Here is a 24,255-nt window from a genome sequence, read left to right on the forward strand (position 1 = left end):
GACTGGAGAAGGAAAGAGAGGTCTGTTTCATAAAACCACTGAATTCTAAATTAAGGAGTTTGGCAGTAGTTATGCTCAAGTAGGGAGCCAAAATGAATTGTCTTCTTGAGATAGGCTGGGTCTTGAGACCATTGCTGCAGTGCTTGCACCTGGACAAATGTCTCCTTTAGCAGCAAAATACAAAGAAAGTATAAGGGACTAAAAATAGCTGCATACATGTACAGTTGGGGCAAATTATGAATAAAAAGATACAAAAAAAAACAAAAAAAAAAGGGTGTTGGGAGAAAAAGCAGGGTACTGCATATGCACCTTGCACACAGCACCACCATGGGGGTGGGCAGACCACCCAAGCCACCTCTCCGGCCCAATCCTTGACCCACCCATATCCCATATAAAGAAGCAGCTTGCCCTGCCTCATGGAGCAAGCAAGGAAAATTGTTACTTGTTTTCACTCCCTCCTGCTGCAGCAAAAACCCCAATAAAGCCTTGCCTGAATTTCTTGCCTGGCTTCTTATCAATTTCTATTGATTGAGGGGACCAAGAACCCTGGTCAGTAACATTCTGTTGCTATACATTTTAATTCTGAGGCATGATTTATCAAGTAATCCCTATGAACCACTGGAATGCATCTCAGCCAATCTAATTTTGTGATGAGATTCTAATATTTTTTTAGTTTCCTTGAGCAATTATAAATTATTCTTCAGCCAGAGTGATTTTTACAAAATTGAAATACATCCATGTTGCTGCCCTTTTTTAAACCTTTTATAATATTTTTACCTTAGCCAAGTTGCTATGACCTAGAGGCTGGCTTTCTATCCAATCTATTGGGGCCACTATTCCTCATTATATTTCAGCTAAACTCAACTTTTCCACCTTTTGTTTGCAATTCACACTCAGGAACTGAACACAGCTTGTTCCTTCTCATTGCAGTTCTTCCTCACTTTCTGCAAATCTGGTAAATCAATCAAGTTCCAGCTTAGAAATCATTTCTTCCAGAAGGCAAATCACAAATCTCCTAAGCCTATTAACAGCTCTCAGTGAGACTCAGCAAACAAGTGATTTTTTTTAAATGTGTGACTCTAAAATAATACAATTTTAATACAAACTGCTTGTAATAGGGAAGAACAAATCTGACTCCATATTAAATCTGTTTCTATTACTTTAACCTTTGTATTCTATTGCTTTTGCTTGAGTTAAGAATGTTGCCTATAGCTTGAAATATATGAATCGGCCCATTTTCAAAGCTCTGACCTTTAAGGGTATGACACTTTTCCATTCATATAGAGATAAAATGTTGCAGAACAGAGATTAACATTTGTCTTGCTTGTGGTTTACAGGAACATCTTGGCCTGACCTATGTGGAAAACTGCAAGAACAAAGGATTCCTGTACCAAGAAGTGTGCAACAACCAACCATGCCCCTTCCTCACCTTGCCTTTAAAAATTCATTGCTGATATCCTTCAGGGATTTTGGGGTTTTGGGGGGCATTAACTACCCATCTCCTTGCATAGCCCTGCAATAAACGTTTCTCTGCTCTTAACTCTGATGTTTTGGTTTGTTTGGCCTCACTGCCTCAGGCACATGAACTTGCATTTGGTGACATGTTTATCATAGGAAATCTTTTACAATTTGGGGTTCATTTTTAAGAAAAAGAATGTCAAAGTTTGGATACAAAAATAGAAATGGTCTTAGAGAGCACCACGTAAGTGGCAGAGCTTGAGGCATAATAAGATACAGTGCTAGATATTGGGATGTACTGGAGAAAACAATAGACATGACTCCTGTTCTCATGATATTTCAAACTGTATAAACTTCAGACTGCACAGAAATAGCAGCTTCTTCATGTGTATTATTAACATGAGGTTTTGAATGACTGAGTAAATCAGTTTTGCCATGGTGAATCATGAAACAAACACAGTTTTTTAAATCTGTTTTGCAGATTCTCCAAGGACCAGAGCATACATTTATTAAAATTCAGGACTATTTATGGATGTGCTCAGGCAGTATGAGTATCTGCTTTTTGAGCTTACTCAGGAAATAAAGGGAAACAAACCGGAAAGACCTTTTAGTTACAAAGTAAAGCTTGAAAGAACAAAGCTAAGGCACAGAGCAAATAAGAAACAAAAATAGTTACTAGTGTAGATATTATTTGGAGAGTCTGAGGTTTTATATGGTCACTCTCCACACCAGAATGTCTATTTACTGTTTTGTTGTATTCCCTTTATGCATCAAGTAAGTCTGTGGCTGTGCTGGCCTAAGATGATATATCTACGACTTAGGTTAATCTGTCTCATTGGATGACTGACCAAAATTTTCCATAAAATTGATATAATTTTGCTCTTGAATACAACAGAATATGCTCATTAATTTTAAGCCATGAACCAATGCCTTGTTTTTCCACAATAAAGGTATCATGAATGATCTAAACTCAAGAAGGCTGTTCACCGGCTTTTATTAGCCTTAATTGGGAAAATTATTCAAAATAATATTCAGAGAAGCAACAGTCAGGTTAGAATGACACATTAGTGAGAGGTGAAAATTAAACAAGAGGTAAAAAAAGTCATGTCAGTAGAGGTAAATAAAGTCATGTCAGTACAGGTGAGAGAAAAATAAACAACTGTTTATTGAATGTTGAAACAATTTTCTGATGTGGGTCTGAAGTGAAAGGTCACTTTCTAGTGATTATGTTTTTCTCTGAGTAAAACAGGAAAAGCAACCAGACATTAAGAGAAAGTCATTAAACCACAGAATTTAGAGGCCATTAAATCACACTCAAGGGAATTAAAAAATAACCTAAATGAGGTCTATACTATTCTGATTTAAAGGAGAAAGATTATTTGAAGTAAAAATGAAATAATTCCAAACATTTTCATAAAATAGGGTTAAAATTTGGCAAAATGTACTTAATTAAAATGTAAACAATTTTAAGAACAAAAACTTTAAATACTCTCACACTCTGATATTTCGTATGAAGAATGTTGTTAGAGTAAAACATGATTTCTTAGGATATTAAATATCCTAGCTGACCAAAAAGATACAAGGACCACAAAATGATACAAATGATGAATTCCATATAAAGCTAATTTAAAAGGGAAGAAACTGGATTAAAAAATTCAGTTATAATAACATGTGAAAATTTGCTACAAGACTATCCATTAAATATTATATTTATTAAATTTTTTATCCCATTTATTTCTGATTAAGTTTGGAGATTTGTAACAACACACACACACACACACACACACACACACACACACACATATATATATATATATAAAGATATTTCACAGTAGAATATTAAGGAAGGGTCACAAAAATATAATGCAAAGTAATTATAAAAAATCTAGAATAAGATAAGTAATATATTAAAACTTTAAAATAAGTGTGTGTGTCTTGGGTGTGTTGTGTGTGTTGTGTGTGTATGTATGCCTTCTCATTACAGAATAATGTAACAAATGAATAATATAAGGAAAGGGTAAAGATGTTTCTCATCTTTGTTGAGCAAATTTGCTGTCAATGAGATACCCATTTCCTAAAGGATATAAGAGATGAATCTATATATTAGCATCAGTGTAAGTGGTGAGGAAAAGTCACTAAATGTACTCTCAAAAGCAATTTAAGAAAATATACATTTAGTGATACAAGAGATTTTTAAGGTAAAACAATAAGAGAGTATCCTCAATTGAAATAAGATGAACATGAGGCAGAGAGGAAAGAGAGCTGTCAAATAAGTATATCATATATGGAAAATTAAAATAAAGATTATATCTTCACTGGAAACAGTAAAATTCATAAGCAAAATGGCAATGATTAACAATAAAATATAGAAAAAATTTCCCAAGTTAAATGGAAAAGAAATAAAATGACTGAGGAGAAAAACTGTTTATGGGAAAGAAATCAGTGCTCAAAGACACACAATCATTAACATAAATACATACTAAAATATATATCCCAAAACCAAAGAACTAGAATAATGGAAAAGGAATCAAACAAAAAACAATCCTCAGTAGATAAAAACTTTCCTTAGTAAAATAAAGACATGATTGAGATTGTTCAAATGAATCTCCAAATAGTAAGTTAAAAGAATGAAAAGGAGCCATCAGGTTATACCCTGGTAAACATTTTGAAATTGGAGAAGAACATGCCAGTAGTTAAGCTCTTATCTCGCAGCCCCACATTCTCTCTCCTGTACTCTGATTTTTGATATGGGGGCTGGAACTCTGAAAACCACGTTTCTGCTTTGCCACCTGGTTCCTTCTTTTAGGATGTGACATTAATGGATGCTAGAGGGAGACTGAAAGACTAGAGGAGGAAGGGTCTTGCTCCTTTCTGCTCATTTCCTGTTCCTGTGTCACCCCATCTTTTTTTCCTGCATTCAATTGCATCCAATTGCCATTTTGCAGAACTTGCAAAATTGGCCTTATTGAGACCACTCAGAGCCATCAACACTAGCAGACTGGCACCACTTCCTCAGAGCTTCGGGTCCCAGGTCAAGGGGCCCCTGTTTCATGTCAGAGATGCCAACTCTGGCTAAGCAGAGCTCCAATCACAAATATCTGGATTTCATCTGCATAGGGGCTCTCCTCTGATTTTCTAAATCTTAATAACTACAATCCCTTCTTTTGTTTTCCAACACTAGGGGTGGTAGCTCTTTCTTTTAGTTGATACATTTATGATATAGTGTTCTCTTGTTGACTTTTTGGTTAACTAGTTAATTTTTATATCTACTTAACAAATCTTTATATTAGATTATCTTTATATAGAATCACTGATAAATAGCTGGAGTGGTTTCTGTCTCTTGACTGTACCCTAACTGATAGAAATATAGTCAAAACATCTATAAGAATGAGATATAAAAACATATTAAAGATGAAAAACTACTGGACTTACCACACATCTCCCTAAAAAAAAAAAATGAAAGAAGATAAGTAAGTATATAATATCTACTTAACAATAATGATACAAGGCTGTGACATTAAATTACTCAAGTCAATTTACAATAAATGTGTGAAAACATAGGAAAATTCCTTTTAGACATAAAGTTTCATAAATTATATAATCAACATATCCTTCCTGGAAAATAATAGTAGTAGTAATAGTAATATACTACTAATAATAAAGTGAGATACATTTACCTAGAAATAATTTCTAGAACATAAGAAGAACTCTACAAGGCAAAATGAAAAAGACAGAAACCCAAATGGAAACAGGAAAAAGACTTTAATATATACTTCAGCCAGAAGATATAAAATTGTTAATAAGTATATAAAAGGTGCACAATCTCAGTCCTTAACTGAATGTGATAGCATTATCCACCAGAATAGATAAAACCATAAAAGATAAAAACTGGCGTTACCAAATCAGTAGATGCATAGTATCTAGATCTCTAGTACAGTGTGAATATGTACAAAAATTAGGAAAACACTTTCAAAATCTTCTGGGAATTATCCCTTAAGGCTGAGCACAAGAATACCATACAGCCTAGCAATTGCAGTTCCAGGTCTACACTCAGCTAAAATTTGTACGCATGCTCACAAAGGACATATATAAGTGAGGATGTTCACAGCCAAACTATTCTTAATAAGCAAGAAATGGAAACAATTAAAATGATAATTTTGATATATTAAAGAAGAATAAACTGCAAAGACAATTATTAATACTATATTTTGTTAAATTCTGAATTTCAAGACATATTAAATAAAACTGAGCCAAGTATAAATTAATGAATAAGAAAAGAAGAGGGAAAACAAGTATAACTTCACTCTATACACACATTTGATTAAAGATAAAAACAAAACCAAATAATGATACTGACAAAACCTAAGATAAGGCAAAATTAGCAATAATGCTAACACCTAAAAATAACAAATTAGGAGGTTAATAACAATACAAAAGAAGATATAACAATACAAGATAGATTATTATTAATAGTCATAGGGTTAGAAGTAAGGTACAACTGTCTTCTGCTAAATTTTAAAATCTCAGTAAAATGTAACTTTTAAAGGGAATATATATGATAATATACATATAATTTTTTCTATCATTTGTCATGTTCAAGAATATATACTTCCCATATTTGTAGATACTTATAGCAGATAAATTGTAGAAATCTTCTCAATTCATGTTATGATTTTATTATGATAAGAAAAGCTTCATATCGTAATGGAAAATATTATGAAATGTTTTTCAAAAGATACGTAGATCAAACATAGATGAAAAATCATAGACTATAGAATGCAACAAATTACTAAATGAATAATGCAACATGGATAAGTTGGTTTTATTTTAAGTATGCAATAATGATTTACAATTATAATATTTATGTAAATCACCATATTAATAGATCAAATATTAATAGATCAAAACTATTCTAAAAATAAAAGCAATACAATAAAAAAGAAATAAACATAAACATTAAGAAGGAAGAGACAAAGTTTCGTTATTAGTTTACCATATTTATCTTCCTAGAAAATCTATTATTATAAATCAAAAAAACTGATACATGGGGCTTCCCTGGTGACGCAGTGGTTGGGAGTCTGCCTGCCGATGCAGGGGACGCAGGTTCGTGCCCCGGTCCGGGATGATCGCACATGCCACGGAGCGGCTGGGCCGGTGAGCCATGGCTGCTGGACCTGTGCGTCCAGAGTCTGTGCTCCACAACGAGAGAGCCCACAGCAGTGAGAGGCCCACATACCACCAAAAAAAAAAAAAAAAAAAAAAAAACCCTGATACATGCATTTAGTAAAATGGTTATCATAAATATAGATACTTAAACTTTCTTCTCCAGTGTACTATAAATGTATAATTATTAATACATACAAATATATAAACCAAAATATAATATCTAAAATGTTCAAAAATACAAATAAGTGTAAATAAAACTCAGAAAGAAAATACTAAACCTATACCTAAATTAAAACCACTAAAATACATAGCGACTAATTTTAAGAGATAAAAGTAAGATCACATTTTCAGATGAAAAGATTTCAAATGTATAGATCTAACATTTTCCCTAATTAATATGTAAACATTTATTTCCAGGAAAAATCCTAAATGAATTCTCAGGAAGTATACATGACACTAAGAATATAATTTTAGGCATCAAATAAACCTAAATGAAAATTGAAGCCCAACATTCATTAAACATGTATATCTAGTGAAAAGAGAAAACAGTAATGTATGTAATTTTAAGAACAGTAAGCAGTTTGGGATAGTGTGCAGAGTGGTTTAATTTAATAGGATTAATAGTAAATAACTTTCTTTGTGGACAAATTTTGAGATGAAACCTGAAAAATGAGAAAAACCCAAGCACGTGATGGTGGGTAGGAACAGCATCTCAGACAAAGAAAAGAGCACATTCAAAGGGACTGAGTTTGGTTAGAGCTGCTATATTTGAAGCAAAGATAAAAGGGCAATTTGGCTGACATACAAAGAAAAAATGTAGAATAGGCAGAAATAAGATCCAGTAGGTCCCTTTAGGTAAAGATAGGCATTGTGTTCTAATTGTAAAGAGAAGTTCTTGAAGAGGACTGAAATATTACTTGCATTTGTTAAGCAGCTGTGGCAGCTTTAGCAAATGGACTTCAGGGGAAAGAGAAGTAAACAGATTGGAAGCTTTTGCTGTTGTTCAAACCAGGGGTGTTATTAGCTTTTTTAAGGCAGAGTTTCTCATGGCAGTGAGAGAGAGTGTATTTTGCCATCCCAGAGGGTATATTAGGCAATGTCTGGAGACTTTTTTGATTACCACATTGGGCAGGGTGTTGCAGTTGGTATCTAGTAGATAAAAGCCAGTCTGCTGCTAAACACTGTACAATGCACAGGACAGAGCCCTGCACCAAACAAAGATTTATCTGACTCAAAATATCAACAGTGTTGTGTTTGAAAATTCCCCATTTAGGGTCATAGGAGTGGAAAAGGAGAAAAGTGAAGAGACATACAATCATGCAAAAAAATATACTAAGTACCAAATTTTTAGTAGTCTTTTGCAGGCTCCTCAGACTATTTTACCAGAAAGGATATAAACATGCAGATCTTTAGTTCACATAATTCTCATGAAATATATGTGATACTTAAAAAAAAAACAGTTATTGTAAAGAAGTTTTGGTTTTTATTTTATAAGAAAGGACAATCAGAAAAATATGCAGTCTTGATCTGTCAATGATCCATGAAGACTAAACTTAAAAAAAAATCAAAAACCAAAGATTTAAATATTTTATCAAAACAGTTTACTAAATGTTATTTTTAAAACAATATTCACTCAAAACTTTTTTTTTTTCAAATAAAAAAGGAAAGTCTACTCACTTGCCGTTCAATGCTGCCACACCAACTGTGCTTCGGGCAATTGACATACTAGCTACAAATGTCCACTGCTGACTCTGAGGATCCCACCTCTCCACTGTGTTCAGATAGCTCCAGCCATCATGGCCTCCCACGGCATAGATAGGGCCTTCTAGTACCGTCACACCTAAAACATGGAAGAAATGAAAACCGAATGGATTTATTCCACAGTGAGGTTCTAAAATCAAATTAATAGTAAAAATTATGATGCCATTCAGAATAGGTTCTAGCAGTTAAGAAACATTTGCAACTCCCTCTTGTGAGAGCACCGGAATCACAGCTAACTGCTGAACAATCATTGACAGGAAGTCACTGGAACTCACCAAAAAAGATACCCTACATCCAAAGACAAAGGAAAAGCCACACTGAGACAGAAGGAGGGGTGCAATCACAATAAAATCAAATCTCAAAATTCCTGGGTTGGTGACTCACAAACTGGAGAACAATTATATCACAGAAGTCCACCCACTGGAGTGAAGGTTCTGAGGCACATGTCAGGCTTCCCAACTTGGGAATCTGGCAACAGGAGGAGGAATTCACAGAGAGTCAGATTTTGAAAGCTAGCAGGATTTGACTGCAGGGCTTCAACAGTACTGGGGGAAACAGAGACTCCACTCTTGGAGGGCACACACAAAGTAGTGTGCACATCAGGACCCAAGAGGAAGGGGCAGTGACCCCATAGGAGACTGAAACAGACCTACCTCCTAGTGTTAGAGGGTCTCCTGCAGAGTCAGGGGGTGGCTGTGGCTCACCGTGGGGACAAGGACACTGGCAGCAGAAGTTCTGGGAAGTATTCCTTGGTGTGAGTTCTACTGAAGTCAACCACTAACCCTGTCAAAAAGCCTGTAGGCACCAGTGCTGGGTGGTCCCAGGCCAAACAAACAACATGGAGGGAACTCAGCCCCACCCATCAGCAGACAAGTGGATTAAAGTTTTACAGAGCTCTGCCCACCAGAGCAACACCCAACTCTACCCACCACTAGTCTCTCCTATCAGGAAGCTTGCACAAGCCTCTTAGATAACCTCATCCACCAGAGGGCAGATAGCAGAAGCAAGAAGAGCTACAAACCTGCAGCCTGTGGAACAAAAACCACATTCACAGAAAGACAAAATGAAAAGGCAGAGGACTAGGTACCAGATGAAGCAACAAGATAAAACCCCAAAAAACAAATAAATGAAGTGGAGATAGGCAACCTTTCAGAAAAAGAATTCAGAATAATGATAGTGAAGATGATCCAGGACCCCAGAAAAAAAATGGAGGAAAAGATCAAGAAGATGCAAGAAATGTTTAACAAAGACCTAGAAGAATTAAAGAACAAACAAACAGAGATAAACAATACAATAACTGAAATGAAAAATACACTAGAAGGAATCAATAGCAGAATAACTGAGGCAGAAGAACGGGTAAATGATCTGGAAGACAGAATGGTGGAATTCACTGCTGTGGAACAGAATAAAGAAAAAAGAATGAAAACCAATGAAGACAGCCTAAGAGACCTCTGAGACAACATTAAATGCACCAATATTTTCATTATAGGGGTCCCAGAAGGAGAAGAGAAAGAGAAAGGGTCAAAGGAAATATTTGAAGAGATTAGAGTTGAAAACTTCCTTAACATAGGGAAGGAAATAGCCACAAAAGTCCAGGCAGGATAAACCCAAGGAGAAACACACTAAGACACAAAGTAATCAAATTAACAAAAATTAAAGACAAAGAAAAATTATTAAAACTAACAAGGGAAAAATGACAAATAACATACAAGGGAACTCTCATAACATCTGACTTCTCAGAAGAAACTCTACAAGCCAGAAGGGAGTGGCATGAAATATTTAAAGTGATGAAAGGGAAGAAACTACAACCAAGATTACTGTACCCAGCAAGGATCTCATTCAGATTCAATGGAGAAATCAAAAGCTTTAAGACAAGCAAATACTAAGAGAATTCAGCACCACCAGACCAGCTCTACAACAAATGATGAAGGAATTTCTCCAAGTGGGAAACACAAGGGAAGAAAAGGACCTACAAAAACAAACCCAAAACAATTAAGAAAATGGTAATGGAAACATATATATCAATACTTACCTCAAATGTAAATGACGTGAATGAATTAAATGCTCCAACCAAAAGAAACAGGCTTGTTGAATGGATACAAAAACAAAACCCATATATATGCTGTCTACAAGAGACCCACTTCAGACCTAGGGACACATACAGACTGAAAGTGAGGGGATGGAAAAAGATATTCCATGCAAATGGAAATCAAAAGAAAGCTTGAATAGCACTACTCATATAAGATAAAATAGACTTTAAAATAAAGAATGTTACCAAAGACAAAGAAGGACACTACATAATGATCAAGGGATCAACTGAAGAAGATATAGTAATTATAAATATGTATGCACCCAACACAGGAGCACCTCAATGTATAAGGCAAATGCTAACAGCTATAAAAGAGGAAATTGACAGTAACACAGTAATCGTGTGGGACTTTAAAACCTTCCTTTCACCAATGGACAGATTAACCAGTCAGAAAATTAACAAGGAAACACAAGCTTTAAATGACACAATAGACCAAATAGATTTAATTGATATTTATAGGACATTCCATTTGAAAACAGCAGATTACACTTTCTTCTCAAGTGCACATGGAACAATGACATCTTGGGTCATAAATCAAGCCTCAGTAAATTTAAGAAAATTGAAATCATATCAAGCATCATTTGCAACCACAATGTTATGAGATTAGAAATAAATTACAGGGGAAAAAAAGGAAACAACACAAACACATGGAGGCTAAACAATATGTTACTAAATAACCAAGAAATCACTGTAGAAATCAAAAATAAAATAAAAAAATACCTAGAAACAAATGACAATGAGAATATGACTACCCAAAACCTATGGGATGCAGTAAAAGCAGTTTAAGAGGGATGTTTACAACAATATAATCCTACCTCAAGAAACAAGAATAATCTCAAATTAACAATCTAACATTACACCTAAAGGAACTAGAGAAAGAACAAACAAAACCCAAAGTTAGTACAAGGAAAGAAATCATAAAGATCAGAGCAGAAATAAATGAAATAGAAATTAACAAAACAATAGCAAATATCAATAAAACTAAAAGCTGGTTCTTTGAGAAGATAAACAAAATTGATAAACTTTTAGCCAAACTCATCAAGAAAAAGAGGGAGAGGACTCAAATCAATAAAATTAGAAATGAAAAAGGAGAAGTTACAATGGACACTGCAGAAATACAAAGCATCCTAAGAGACTACTAAAAGCAACTCTATGCCAATAAAATGGACAACCAGGAAGAAATGGACAAATTCTTAGAAAGGTATAACTCTCCAAGACTGTACCAGGAAGAAATAGAAAATATGAGCATACCAATCACAAGTAATGAAATTGAAACTCTGATTAAAAATCTTCCAACAAACAAAGTTCAGGACCAGATGGCTTCACAAGTGAATTCTATAAAATATTTAGAGGAGAGCTAAAACCCATGCTTCTCAAACTCTTCCAAAATATTGCAGAGGAAAGAACACTCCCAAACTCATTCTACAAGGCCACCATCACACTGATACCAACATCAGACAAAGATACTACAAAAAGAAAATTACAGACCAATATATCTGATGAATATAGTTGCAAAAATCCTCAACAAAATAATAGCAGACAGAATCCAACAGCACATTAAAAGGATCATACACCATGATCAAGTGGGATTTATCCCAGGGATGCAAGGATTCTTCAATATACACAAATCAATCAATGTGATACACTATATTAACAAATTAAAGAATAAAAACCATATGATCACCTCAATAGATGCAGAAAAAGCTTTTGACAAAATTGAACACCACTTATGATAAAAACTCTCCAGAAATGGGCAAAGAAAGAAAATACTTCAACAGAATAAAGGTAATATAAAACAAACCCACAGCAAACATCATTCTCAATGGTGAAAAACCAAAAGCATTTCCTCAAAGATGAGGAAGAAGACAAGGATATCCGCTCTCGCCACTCTTATTCAACATAGTTTTGAAAGTTCTAGTCACGGCAATTAGAGAAGACAAAAAAATTAAAGGAATACAAATTGGAAAGGAAGTAAAACTCTCACTGTTTGCAGATGACATGATATATACATAGATAATCCTAAAGATGCCACCAGAAAGCTACTAGAGCTAATCAATGAATTTGGAAAAGTAGCAGGATAAAAAATTAATGCACAGAAATCTCTCGCATTCCTATACACTAACAACTAAAGATCAAAAAGAAATTAAGGAAACAATCCCATTCACCCTTGCAACACAAAGAATAAAATACCTAGGAATAAATCTACCTAAGGAGGTAAAAGACCTGTACTCAGAAAACTATAAGACACTGATGAAAGAAATCAAAGATGACACAAACAGATGGAGAGATATACCATGTTCTTGGATTGGAAGAATCAATATTGTGAAAATGACTATACTATCCAAAGCAATCTACAGATTCAATGCAATTCCTATCAAATTACCAATGGCATTTTTTACAGAACAAGAGCAAAATATCTTAAAATTTGTATGAAGGCACAAAAGATCCCAAATATCCAAGGCAATCTTGAGGGAAAAAATTATGAGCTGGAGGAATCACACTCCCTAACTTCAGACTATACTACAAAGCTACAGTAATCAAGACAATATGGTACTGGCCCCAAAAGAGAAATATAGATCAATGGAACAGGATAGAAAGCCCAGAGATAAACCCACACACCTCTGGTCAACTAATCTATGACAAAGAAGGCAAGGATATCCAATGGAGAAAAGACAGTCTCTTCAATAAGTGGTGCTGGGAAAACTGGACAACTACATGTAAAAGAAAGAAATTAGAACACTCTCTAACACCATACACAAAAATAAACTCAAAATGGATTAACAACCTAAATGTAAGAGTGGACACTATAAAACTCTTAGAGGAAAACACAGGAAGAACACTCTTTGACAAAAATCACAGCAAGATCTTTTTTGACCCACCTCCTAGAATAATGGAAATAAGATTTAAAAGCTTTTGCACAGCAATGGAAAATATAAACAAAACAAAATTACAACCCTCAGAATGGGAGAAAATATTTGCAAACAAATCAATGGACAAAGGGTTAATCTCCAAAATATATAAACAGCTCATGCAGCTCAATATTAAAAAAATAAACAACCCAATCAAAAAATGGGCAGAAGACCTAAATAGACATTGCTCCAATGAAGACATACAGATGGCCAAGAGGAACATGAAAATCTGCTCAACATCAATAATTATAGAGAAATGCAAATCAAAAGTACAATGAGGTATTATATCACACCGTTCAGAATGGGCATCATCAGAAAATCTACAAACAACAAATGTTGAAGAGGGTGTGGAGAAAAGGGAACCCTCTTGCACTGTTGGTGGGAATGTATATTGATACAGCCACTGTGGAGAATAGTGTGCATGTTCCTTAAAATACTAAAAAAAGAATTATCATATGACCCAGCAATCCCACTACTGGACATATATCCAGAGAAAGCCATAATTCAAAAAGACACATGCACCCCAATGTTCATTTCAGCACTATTTACAATAGCCAAGCCATGAAACACCCTAAATGCCCATCGACATACAAATGGGTAAAGAAGATGTGGTACATATATAGAATAGGATATTACTCAGCCGTAAAAAGGAATGAAATTGGGTCATCTGCAGAGATGTGGTTGGCCCTAGAGACTGTCATACAGAGTTAAGTAAGTCAGAAAGAGGAAAATAAATATTGTATATTAAAGCATATATGTGAAATCTAGAAAAATTGTACAGATGAACTGGTTTGCAAGGCAGAAATAGAAATGCAGATGTAGAGAAAAAATGTATGGATACCAAGGGGGGAAGGGGGAATTGGTGTTGGTGTTGGGATGAACTAGGAGATTGGGATTGACATATATATACTAATATGTATAAAATAGATAACTAATAAGAACCTGCTGTATAAAAAGAATAAATAAAATAAAATTAAAAAAAAACAATTACAATGAGGTAGAAACTCTTCACTATTAATTGAATTTTTTCATTCAAGTGAAAAAAATGGAATCCAACTAAATATTATGACCTAAATGCTTTATGAAAGATAATACATTTCCTTATTTATGACCATGTGAAGTAGCAAAATCTAAAAATCAGAGGTGATGCATCTTGTGCCTCACATTTTGAAGATTATTTCTACACTGTTGTTTAAAGTACTTTATCGCTTTAAGCAATGCTGCATTAAGCAACTTAACATTATCAGTTTGAATTTGAGGTTAGGGTTCTCTGTGCTTTGGCTCCCCATCACTTCATAATAAACTTATCTAAAGCTTAGAAAATATGATGCCTCTTATAAACTGAAATCATTAAAAACTAGCAATTAAATTAATTATGAGTCATCAATGGGACAATATATACAACTTTTATATACTGTTTTTCCAGTCAATTCACTTCTTCATTAGATGGGTTTTCTTAGATCTTAAACAGTTGCTAAATATTTACATATTATGTTAATATTGATTGAAGTGATCTCATTCAGTCTCATTCAGTGTAGGGAAATTCTGGTGAATTTTCCCCAAAGTTCAAAATCTAATGTCAGATTGTTAAGAACTCTGAAGCATCTGTGACTTTATCCTATTTGCTAGCTGACAAGGTAAACTGCCACAAATGTATGTATATTGAGAGAAGACACAAGACTCCTGAGTCAAAGAGGAAATGTAGTTATTACCCATAGCAACAGCAATAGTCAGAGAATCACCAATTTTTTTGACTGGTTCTTCAAGCCCCAATTCCCACAGGGTGATGCTAAGAGGGCTTTAACATTTCCTTCAGCTTGACCAAACTTTAGACAGGTTTCTCCTGCCTCTAGAGTCCTGACCTCACTTTCCTTAGAGAATTTACTTTGAACAACTTGTAATTGAAAATTATAAGTTCTCTGTCCCTTTGAGATGTAAATCTTTTTAAAAAACCTCTTGCCAGTGTTACAGCCACAGACGCTTTTTCTCAAGGACCTGGGAATATAATCTTCAAGAAAGATAGCATCCTCATCTCCCAGTTTCTGTGGGAGAGTAAGGGCTTAACTTCATCTGACACCTTGCTTCAAGTTGTAAGTCTACCTCTTGTCTGGAATGTAGAAAGTTTACTTTACCTTTAGGTAAGGTCAATTAGCAAACATAGATTGCCTATGATTCCCCCACTCACTCCAGGTCTCAAAAGCTCTCCCACCTTTGTTTTACTGGAGGTGAATTTAGCCTCAATTCTGGCCTTTCTTCCTTCTTACAATAACCTTGAATAAAGTCTTTCTTGTCTGTTTAAATTTGCCTAATAAAATTTTTGCTTTGAAAAGCATCAGGTGAAACCTGTACATGCAATGGGTTGTAAGTAAAGTTGAAGTTGAAAGTTGTAAGTTGAAAGTAAATTAATTTATAATGGGCAATAAACTTACATGCCCTTTACTCTGGAAGGAGACATTATCTTCATGCTTTTAAGTATGCCTGACTTTCTCTTTGGAGATAGGAACTATCTTTATCTTCCTAGTATTTCTGTTAATAATTTGGTGGAGGGGCGGTCACTGCTTTGCTCAAAAGCTTTGCAGAAATATGAAAGATCCATGGAGAATTATGTCTCAACACTGATGTGAAAGTAAAATGATGCTTTTTAATTATTTAATTCATTCATTTAACTGCTATTTATTGAATGTCTATTATGTGTCAGGAATTTTTCTTACCACCAAAGACACAATGCCAAGAACACATAGGTGAACAAGACAAAGTCCCTACCCCCACTGAGCTTATATATATTTGTCAATGAATATTTAGCTAAAATGGATTAAGTACATTACTCACAAAAGACCTTACTTAGAGTGTTTCCAATATCAATTCCAAATCAATACAAGAAGAAAGAACAAAGGAGACAGAAAAGAAATGGTCAGATAGGTCGGAGGGTTTTCCAGAAACTTTTGGTATCTGGAAACTAAGCATGAAGAGTGATTCCAGGAGGGTGGGTCAATTATTTACCTGCATATTTCTGGCCAACTACAAATTTCTATTGGATCTGGAGAGACAAAAGTTACTGCTGACTTTGAAAGTAGGTTCTGGACCAGTACTGTACAAGTTTTAATCCATTCTGGTAACTACTTATTCAGTTATAACTCTAAAATATATTTGATTTGTGACTTATTTTAAAAATTTTTTGAGGTTATTTGATTTCATAAAAATCATTTACTCATAAAGTATAACATATACAAAATACAAAATTTATAAGATATTTTTTCACACGAACAACACCGCATACCCATCATCTACATTGTTTCCATACCAGAATACCAACTTCCAGTCACTAAACTCCATTAAAAGGTAATAATTTTTCTGATTTCTTTCCACCTATAGTAAGTTTTTTCCCCCTATTTTAAATTTACAAATTAACACATTTAATATATTCTTTTTTGTGTGTCAAAGACTGAAAGTTCATGTCCCCTCAAAATTCACATGTTGAAATCCTAACCTCCAATGTGAGGTATTAAGAGGTGGGCCCTTTGGTAAGGGTGATGAGATCATGAGGGAGAGGCCCTCATGAATGGAATTAGTGCCCTTCTGAAAGAGATCCCTGAGAGCTCCCTCACTCCTTTTGCCATGTGAGGACACAGTTAGAAGATGGCTGTCTGTGAACCAAGAGCAGGTTCTCACCAAACACAGAATCTGACAGCACCTTGATCTTGGATTTCCCAACCTCCAGACTGTGAGAAATAAATTTCTGTTGTTTATGCTCAGTCTATGGCATTCTGTTATAGCAGCTGAAACTTAGACATTGTGTCTTCCTCCTTTCAAGTTATGTCTATGACATTGATTCAGGTTGTTAGGTGAGGCAATCGTTTATTATTTTCCATTGCATATACTATTACATTATATGAATAAGAAACTTTTATAGGTCCATTTCATTTCTGATAGAAATTAGTATTATCTCTAGTTTTGATATCTGCTTCTCAAGTCCTGGCTGCCTTGGTTTATCTCTGATGTCTTCAATAATTTGATATATGTATTTTATTCATCATTCACAGTTGTACATGTCTAGAAAGCTTACACAGACACTAGATACTCCTTCAAGGCCAGAAATTCAATGTGTATGTTTAAGACTTCTAACTTTATTTTTAGTGTACAAATTTAATAAAATAATATAATCAAATATATTAATCTGTCATTAATATTTTGGCCTTGGTTTATACATGTGTTTTTAAGATTTTCCTCAAGCTCTACCACTTACATAGGTAAATTTCTTAATCTCTCTATATTGCAATTTTCTCATCTCTAAAGTGAGAATAGTTATAATAATGATTTTATTGTGTTGTGGTAAGGATTATATGCATTAATGTATATAAAGCACTTAGAACAGAATCTGATACATTATTGCCATTCAACTTTTGTAAGCTATTGTAATTGCTATTATTATCCTCATATTCAAGTCTTAGGAAGATATAAAAGGAAACTTATAGAAAAGGATATATAAAAGTCCTATAAGCATATATGTTTGATATAAGTGGTAATCAGAATAATCAGGATATAAAAATAAAACATGTTTGAGAGAAAGTTTTTGACAACCATACTTTAATTTTTTTTTAATTTAAAAGTGTTTCAATATCAAACACTGTTAAGAATATTGGGAACTTATATTTTTATCATGAAATTGTCATTTAGGTATACCACTTTGGAGGGAAATTTACCAATACTTAGTGAAAGTATTATGATCTAGCCTTTACAAAAATTTGAAATATTTTATAATTTAAAGTTGTGATTATGAGAGAAAATAAAATATAGTAATTGAGGTATAAGAACTAGTAAATATTTCTTACAATAAGTCAAGAAAGATTTAGATAAGCAATTAATCTATTAACTTTCTCTAAAAAAATATTAGAATGTATCCATATCTGCTGCTGGAGATAAAATAGAGCTTACATTCTAATGTGGAATATAGAAAATAGGAACACAGACATAATTGAATGATTTTATATATTAATATTCTTTAAGTAATCAAGGTATTTTGGGTGAGAATATCAGGGCCAGGGGCAGTAAAAAAGGCAGAAGAGTGTTGGCAGCTCTGCCACTGGAGTGTAATTGCCTGGGCTCAAATCTCAGTCTATTTCTACCAGCTATGTGATACTGGGAAAAAAATACCTTAAGTTTCTTGTATATCAGTACCCTCATTCCCCAGGAGTACCTACCTCAATTATTTGTGGTGCTCAGCAAATAACAAGCTGTTAATAATTTTAGTTGTTATATAAATAGAATGGACACTATGGTCTCCCTTAGTATAAGTCATTAAAGCTGAGACGTTAAGAACTGCAAGCGGGATGACGGAGTAGTTGTAGGGTGCATCATCAGCCTCAAAACTTAAATTCATATCCCAAACATCTCTACTTATAACTTAACAGTTGAGCAAGTACTGTATACCCAGGATTGTGTGATTTTTTCCCTTGCAGAAGGATCTTATTAAGCAGAGTGAATAATTAGGCCAGAATAATTTCAAAATGATACTTTCAATTTCTTCATGTTTACTAAAAATATCTTTGCAAATGCAGTAAAACAAGATTAACAATGCAAAAATATTTTTCAGTAACAATATTAAACCTGCATTAAGAAAATAATAATCTAATAGAAGCAATGGAAATATTTAATGTTATTTTTTGTGTCTCAAGCCAAATAATTGCATGATTACTTCTAATAAAAAAATTTAAATATCTTTTTGATGTTTACTGTTACCAAAATGTTCTTTTTCCATACATATAATAATTTATATATGTTAAAGTCTAGCTTTTGCACATATTATTCCTTTTGAAAATTCTGCAGTAAAATATTAGAATTTTTATGTAATTTTTCTTCAAGATAGTTCAATGAAAGTAGAAAACCATTCTTAATTTTCAAGTAAGATAGCACAGTTAAAGCTGAACATTATCCATGTGGGTTTTAGAGCACAAATATATACAATGGACATTAAGGCCTTTGAATATAGAGAGTAATCTTGGGAATGGTCATTTGGTCCATTTGGTCATTCCCCCAAATATTTTTACTTAAAAGCAAAATTTATTGCTTACATAATTTACCCCAAAATATTTATTTTACTATTTCTGTATTAATAGAATCAGAATCTTAATTTGTTCTCCTGAGAAAGAAATTATCCTTTTTCTCTATCCTCATTAATATTATCCATTCAAACTATTGCTAAATTTATTCTAAACTCTCAGTCCTTCTGATTTATAGAGAATACATGTTGTAATTATGCAAAATAATTAAATCATGGAACTAATTTTTAGTATTGCTTTACTGTTTACATATTTACCATTAATTATATAATTTAAGAAGCACAAGCCTGTGAAATATCAGATTTCCTTTTGCCTAGGTGGAGAATATTTAGTTTTAAATGAATAGTAGTGCATTTAAATTTATTTTGACTTAATCATTATGTTGAATAAATTACTATAATATTGCTAATTATGTTAGGGAAGTCACAAAATATATCTAAATCATCAATGGCTTCACAATATGCATATGACCTTCTGGACATAACTTATTTTTGATTTCCTTTCTAAAATCATTTATTAAAGTCATCATCAAGGAAATAGTAGCACCAAGTAAATATTTATAACTAATGATTAGGATGACATTTCCACCGCCATCAAATAGTTTTACTTCAGAAGCAATGAATCACCAAGTAATAGTTCATAAAAATGAATATTTTACAGTTGTTCTGTGCAAAGAAATAAGCAAAAATAACTTTCATAATGGGAATGGGGAAATAGATAAGTAAAATTATATATGTTTTATACACATTACTCCATAAAATTTTCCCAAAGATATTAAATACATCTCTCTCTCTCTTTCTCTCTCTCTCTCTATATATATAGACATATATATGTAGATTTTTGCAATCCTACAAAATCATATATATATAGAGAGAGATGTATATTAAATACATCTTTCTTTCTCTCTCTCTCTCACTCTCTCTCTATATATATAGAGAGAGAGAGAAAGAGGAGAAAGACCTTGTGAAAATTTCCCCAATATTATAAATGTATGTAATATACAATATATACAATACCTTCTATATGAATCTATATATATAATTATGATGTAAAATATAAATGGATTAATACAAATATGTTTTTAAAATGTTGACCACAGGTAGTACAAAATGGAATAAGTTACTAGGAATATTTTTCATGCAATCCTACAAAATCACTTAAGCTTAAAATATATATTATTTATTGGGGCTTCCCTGGTGGCTCAGTGGTTGAGAGTCTGCCTGCCGACATAGGGGACACGGGTTCGTGCCCCAGTCCAGGAAGATCCCACATGCCATGGAGCGGCTGGGCCCGTGAGCCATGGCTGCTGAGCCTGCGCGTACGGAGCCTGTGCTCCGCAACGGGAGAGGCCACAACAGTGACAGGCCCGCGTACCACAAAAAAAAAAAAAAAAAAAAAGGGCTTAGGAATTTACCCATTGCCTGGGAAAACAGTTCTCCTCCGTATTTGCAAGGGATTGGTTCCAGGACTGACCCTTCTCATACCAAAATCAGAGGATACTCAAGTTCCTTATATAAAATGGCATAGTATTTGCAATAACCTGCGTACATCATCCCATATACTTTAAACCATCTCTAGATTGTTTCTAATACCTAATACAACGTAAATGCTATGTAAATAGCTGTAAATACTATGTAAATGCTGTGTAAATAGTTGCCTGTTCACACAAATTCAAGTTTTGCTTTTTGGAACTTTCTAGAATTTTTTTCACGTATTTTTCAGTCCTTGGTTGGTTGAATCTGCTGATGCAGAACCTGTGGATATGGAGGGTCCACTGTAGGTGACTGACATGAAGGTGATTTCCAAGCCATAACCTGAGCACAATATTAATAAAAAGTCACTGTTAGAGCATGGAATTAGGTGCAAAAAGTTTTGAGTATCTTTGTAAGAGTAAGTCAATTGCTTCATCTCTTTGAGCTCTTGTTTTCTAATCTGTAAAAATAGTGATAGTAATACTACTCATCTCAAGGAGCTGTTGTGGGAGTTAAACGAGAAAATGTACTTAAAATTCTTGGGAGGGTTTTTAGCACTTTTTTAAAAAATAAAAAGTAACTTAGTTTAATGTGATTTCATGTACCGAGGATCAAAAAACAGGGTCAAGGTCAAAACTTTGTCTAAGAACAAACATAGACATGGTCTGGATTCATATCAGTCCAATCGCTTTTTACACCATTTTTCTGATAGTTCTCCCTTTATTATTCTTAGTTATAAATTCTACCTAAAATATTGATATTTTACACTTATTTCTAATGTTTAGCAATTATTTCGATTCAGCATCAAGTTAGTGCTTTAAGATGTTGAATAGTCACTATGTTTTTATTCATACTGATTTATGGAATATGCAACTATTTATATTTGTCACAAAAAATAGGAAAATTGATTTTGATTGTACTGTATATAATTAAGTCTTAATGAAACATAAAATTTTTATCATATAGATAAAACAAAATGATAAGCTGTATTTTAGGGAAACAAATAATGGCTACTATTGTTTAAATAAAGATAAAAACCTTAAGAATAAAACCAAAGTTATAGATCAAAGCATTTATCTTTTTATTGACAAACAGTGAGAGAATATATACATTTAACATGAGATAATGTATTAGCAACAATGTAAAGTTTTATTCATAAAAATATAAAAGTTCTAATTATATTGTCCCTATTGTAGAATATGTCAACATATTGAATAAATGTATTTTTCATATGGTTTTGCTTCAATCTTTATTGAGACCCACTAGTTAATATTTGAATTATTCTTATCTAAAATAAGGGTTGGAGAAGGGGTGGCAAAGAAGAGTGATTAGTTAGCATTTAAACAACTCTAACCAGAAGTTCAGATTCAGGTGTGGACTATTACAAGCACATCATCTATTTTAATCCTATACTATTTTTTCACATAATTGATAATAGAAATTTTCTGTCACTTAGTAAAATGAGTGGCCTTTAAGATATGTGGACTAAGAAGAAATACTTTGCAAATACTTCTGCCCTCATGTCAACATGTTATATGATTATAGAAGGTTATAAATTATAATTATAATACATTGTTCAGTAGCCTGTTCAAGGTCAAAGGCTTTTTCAAGTATGGTCAAATATGGGGATTTGATCGCTTAGTTTAAACCAGTTTTAGCTGTATTCCACTACAAAGAGCTGTACTTTGCTTAGCTTATAAATTAAGTGGTGTGTTTTTGTTAAGTGGTGTGTGTTTGTTTGTTTCTGCCTGATTTGTAAGAATTTGTTGTTTTTCTATTGACACAGAAAGTCTGTGGTGACAAAAATTACATTCCACAGCTACCTACAACTACTGAAGCCTACAGATAGCTACTAAAGAAACTCCAATATTTATATTCTAAAGTTAGGATACTTATAGAAACCATTTATATATAAATTAATTTGTATTCCCCTAGAGACAGACATCATTTTGTGCTATGGGCAAACATACATATTATGTGACACGGTTTTTATAGTAAATTTGTTACTTCTTTTTAAATTTGATAGCATAAAAATAAGCATATTTTTTATAGAAAAGTTTTAAAAACCTCAATAGTGTGGTGTACCTATAATAATAATGCACACATTTAATTTATAAATATAGTATTTCCCTTATTTAAGCAAACCCAAAGAGAAATTGTCCTAGAATCAAAGGTCAACAACTACTAGATAAATGGTTTTCTGTTACCTTGCTAAACCCAAAGCAATACGAAAGCAGGATAGTGTTTCTTCACAATTTTCTCTCTGGCACTCAAGAAAGTCTTTGGGAGTACATTTGTTGAATGAATAAAATTTAGTCTGAAAGTTTACATCTAATTTAATAAAACATCAAATTGAACTTAATTTATCTGTAAATGATGTAATAGACTCAATGTTAATAGCTAATGGTTTTCCAAAAGTACAAGTGAGGCAAATATTTTTATTGCAAAAATAATAAAAATGTTAACTTTCATAAAGGAGTCTCTATCAAATAAAGGAAAAGCTTGTTGAGCACTCAAAAGAATAGTAACAATGCAGCCTTATTCTTTTTAGATACTTGGAGTCCTAATAATTAGGACCCTTCAGGCTAAGGATAAGGATTAATCATAATGTACTATTTTTTGGTAAAAATATATAAAACTTTTAGATATATATGGTTGCAAGATGTATCAAAATGTCTAATTAAGAGACCTTTAATCAAATTTTGACATGAGAGTACAAATATACAGTTACACAAGTATACTTATGGAGATATCTTAATCCGTTAAGATATACTTACAGATATATAGATATATATAGATATATATATAGAGATATATATATAGTGATCCACCTTCTTAAAATTCAAGACATTGTGTTTTTTGAGTAGTACATTAAACTGTTAATTATTCTGTATTTTTGTCATTCTTTAAGAATGTTAAATAGGGGGGATTCCCTGGCGGTCCAGTGGTTAGAACTCCCTGCACTCACAGCTGAGGGCCCAGGTTCAGTCCCTGGTGGGGGAACTAAGATCCCACAAGCCACACAGCGCTAAATAGCTCAATCTGGCAAAATAATGGAAATAATTTTTGCCTTATTTTCTCCCTTCTTCCAAGCATAAAATGTAGTATGAGTTATTTTTTACATTGCCCCTTCTTTTATCCCAAAGTTTAAAGTACAATGTGACTCTAACTGATTAAAAATATATATACTAGCCTAACTCATTCCATTCGATTGTAACATATTAATGCTATAATATTTTCTCACATATTGACTTTTGAACCTGCTATCTCTCAGGAATCATTTAACTGAGGACCGTTGAATTATCTTTCATTGTAAAAGCCATCTTAGCATTAAAGTCACTTCC

General features: G+C 33.2%; 1 protein-coding gene across 2 annotated transcripts in view; it reads right to left on the reverse strand.

The window, feature by feature from the left end:
* The window catches only part of KLHL1 (kelch like family member 1), a gene marked incomplete at its 5' end in the record, with an annotated part of 376,374 nt that overhangs the window by 27,445 nt on the left and 324,674 nt on the right, over nucleotides 1–24,255 (reverse strand). For both annotated transcript variants that reach the window (XM_082675722.1, XM_082675721.1), the window contains one exon: nucleotides 8,302–8,464. In XM_082675722.1, coding sequence (XP_082531848.1) covers nucleotides 8,302–8,464 — 163 coding nt within the window. The remainder of the gene's footprint in view (nucleotides 1–8,301; nucleotides 8,465–24,255) is intronic.

This window comes from Grampus griseus (genome assembly GCF_964374135.1).
Source record: "Grampus griseus genome assembly, chromosome: 18".
Taxonomy (NCBI): Eukaryota; Metazoa; Chordata; class Mammalia; order Artiodactyla; family Delphinidae; genus Grampus; species Grampus griseus.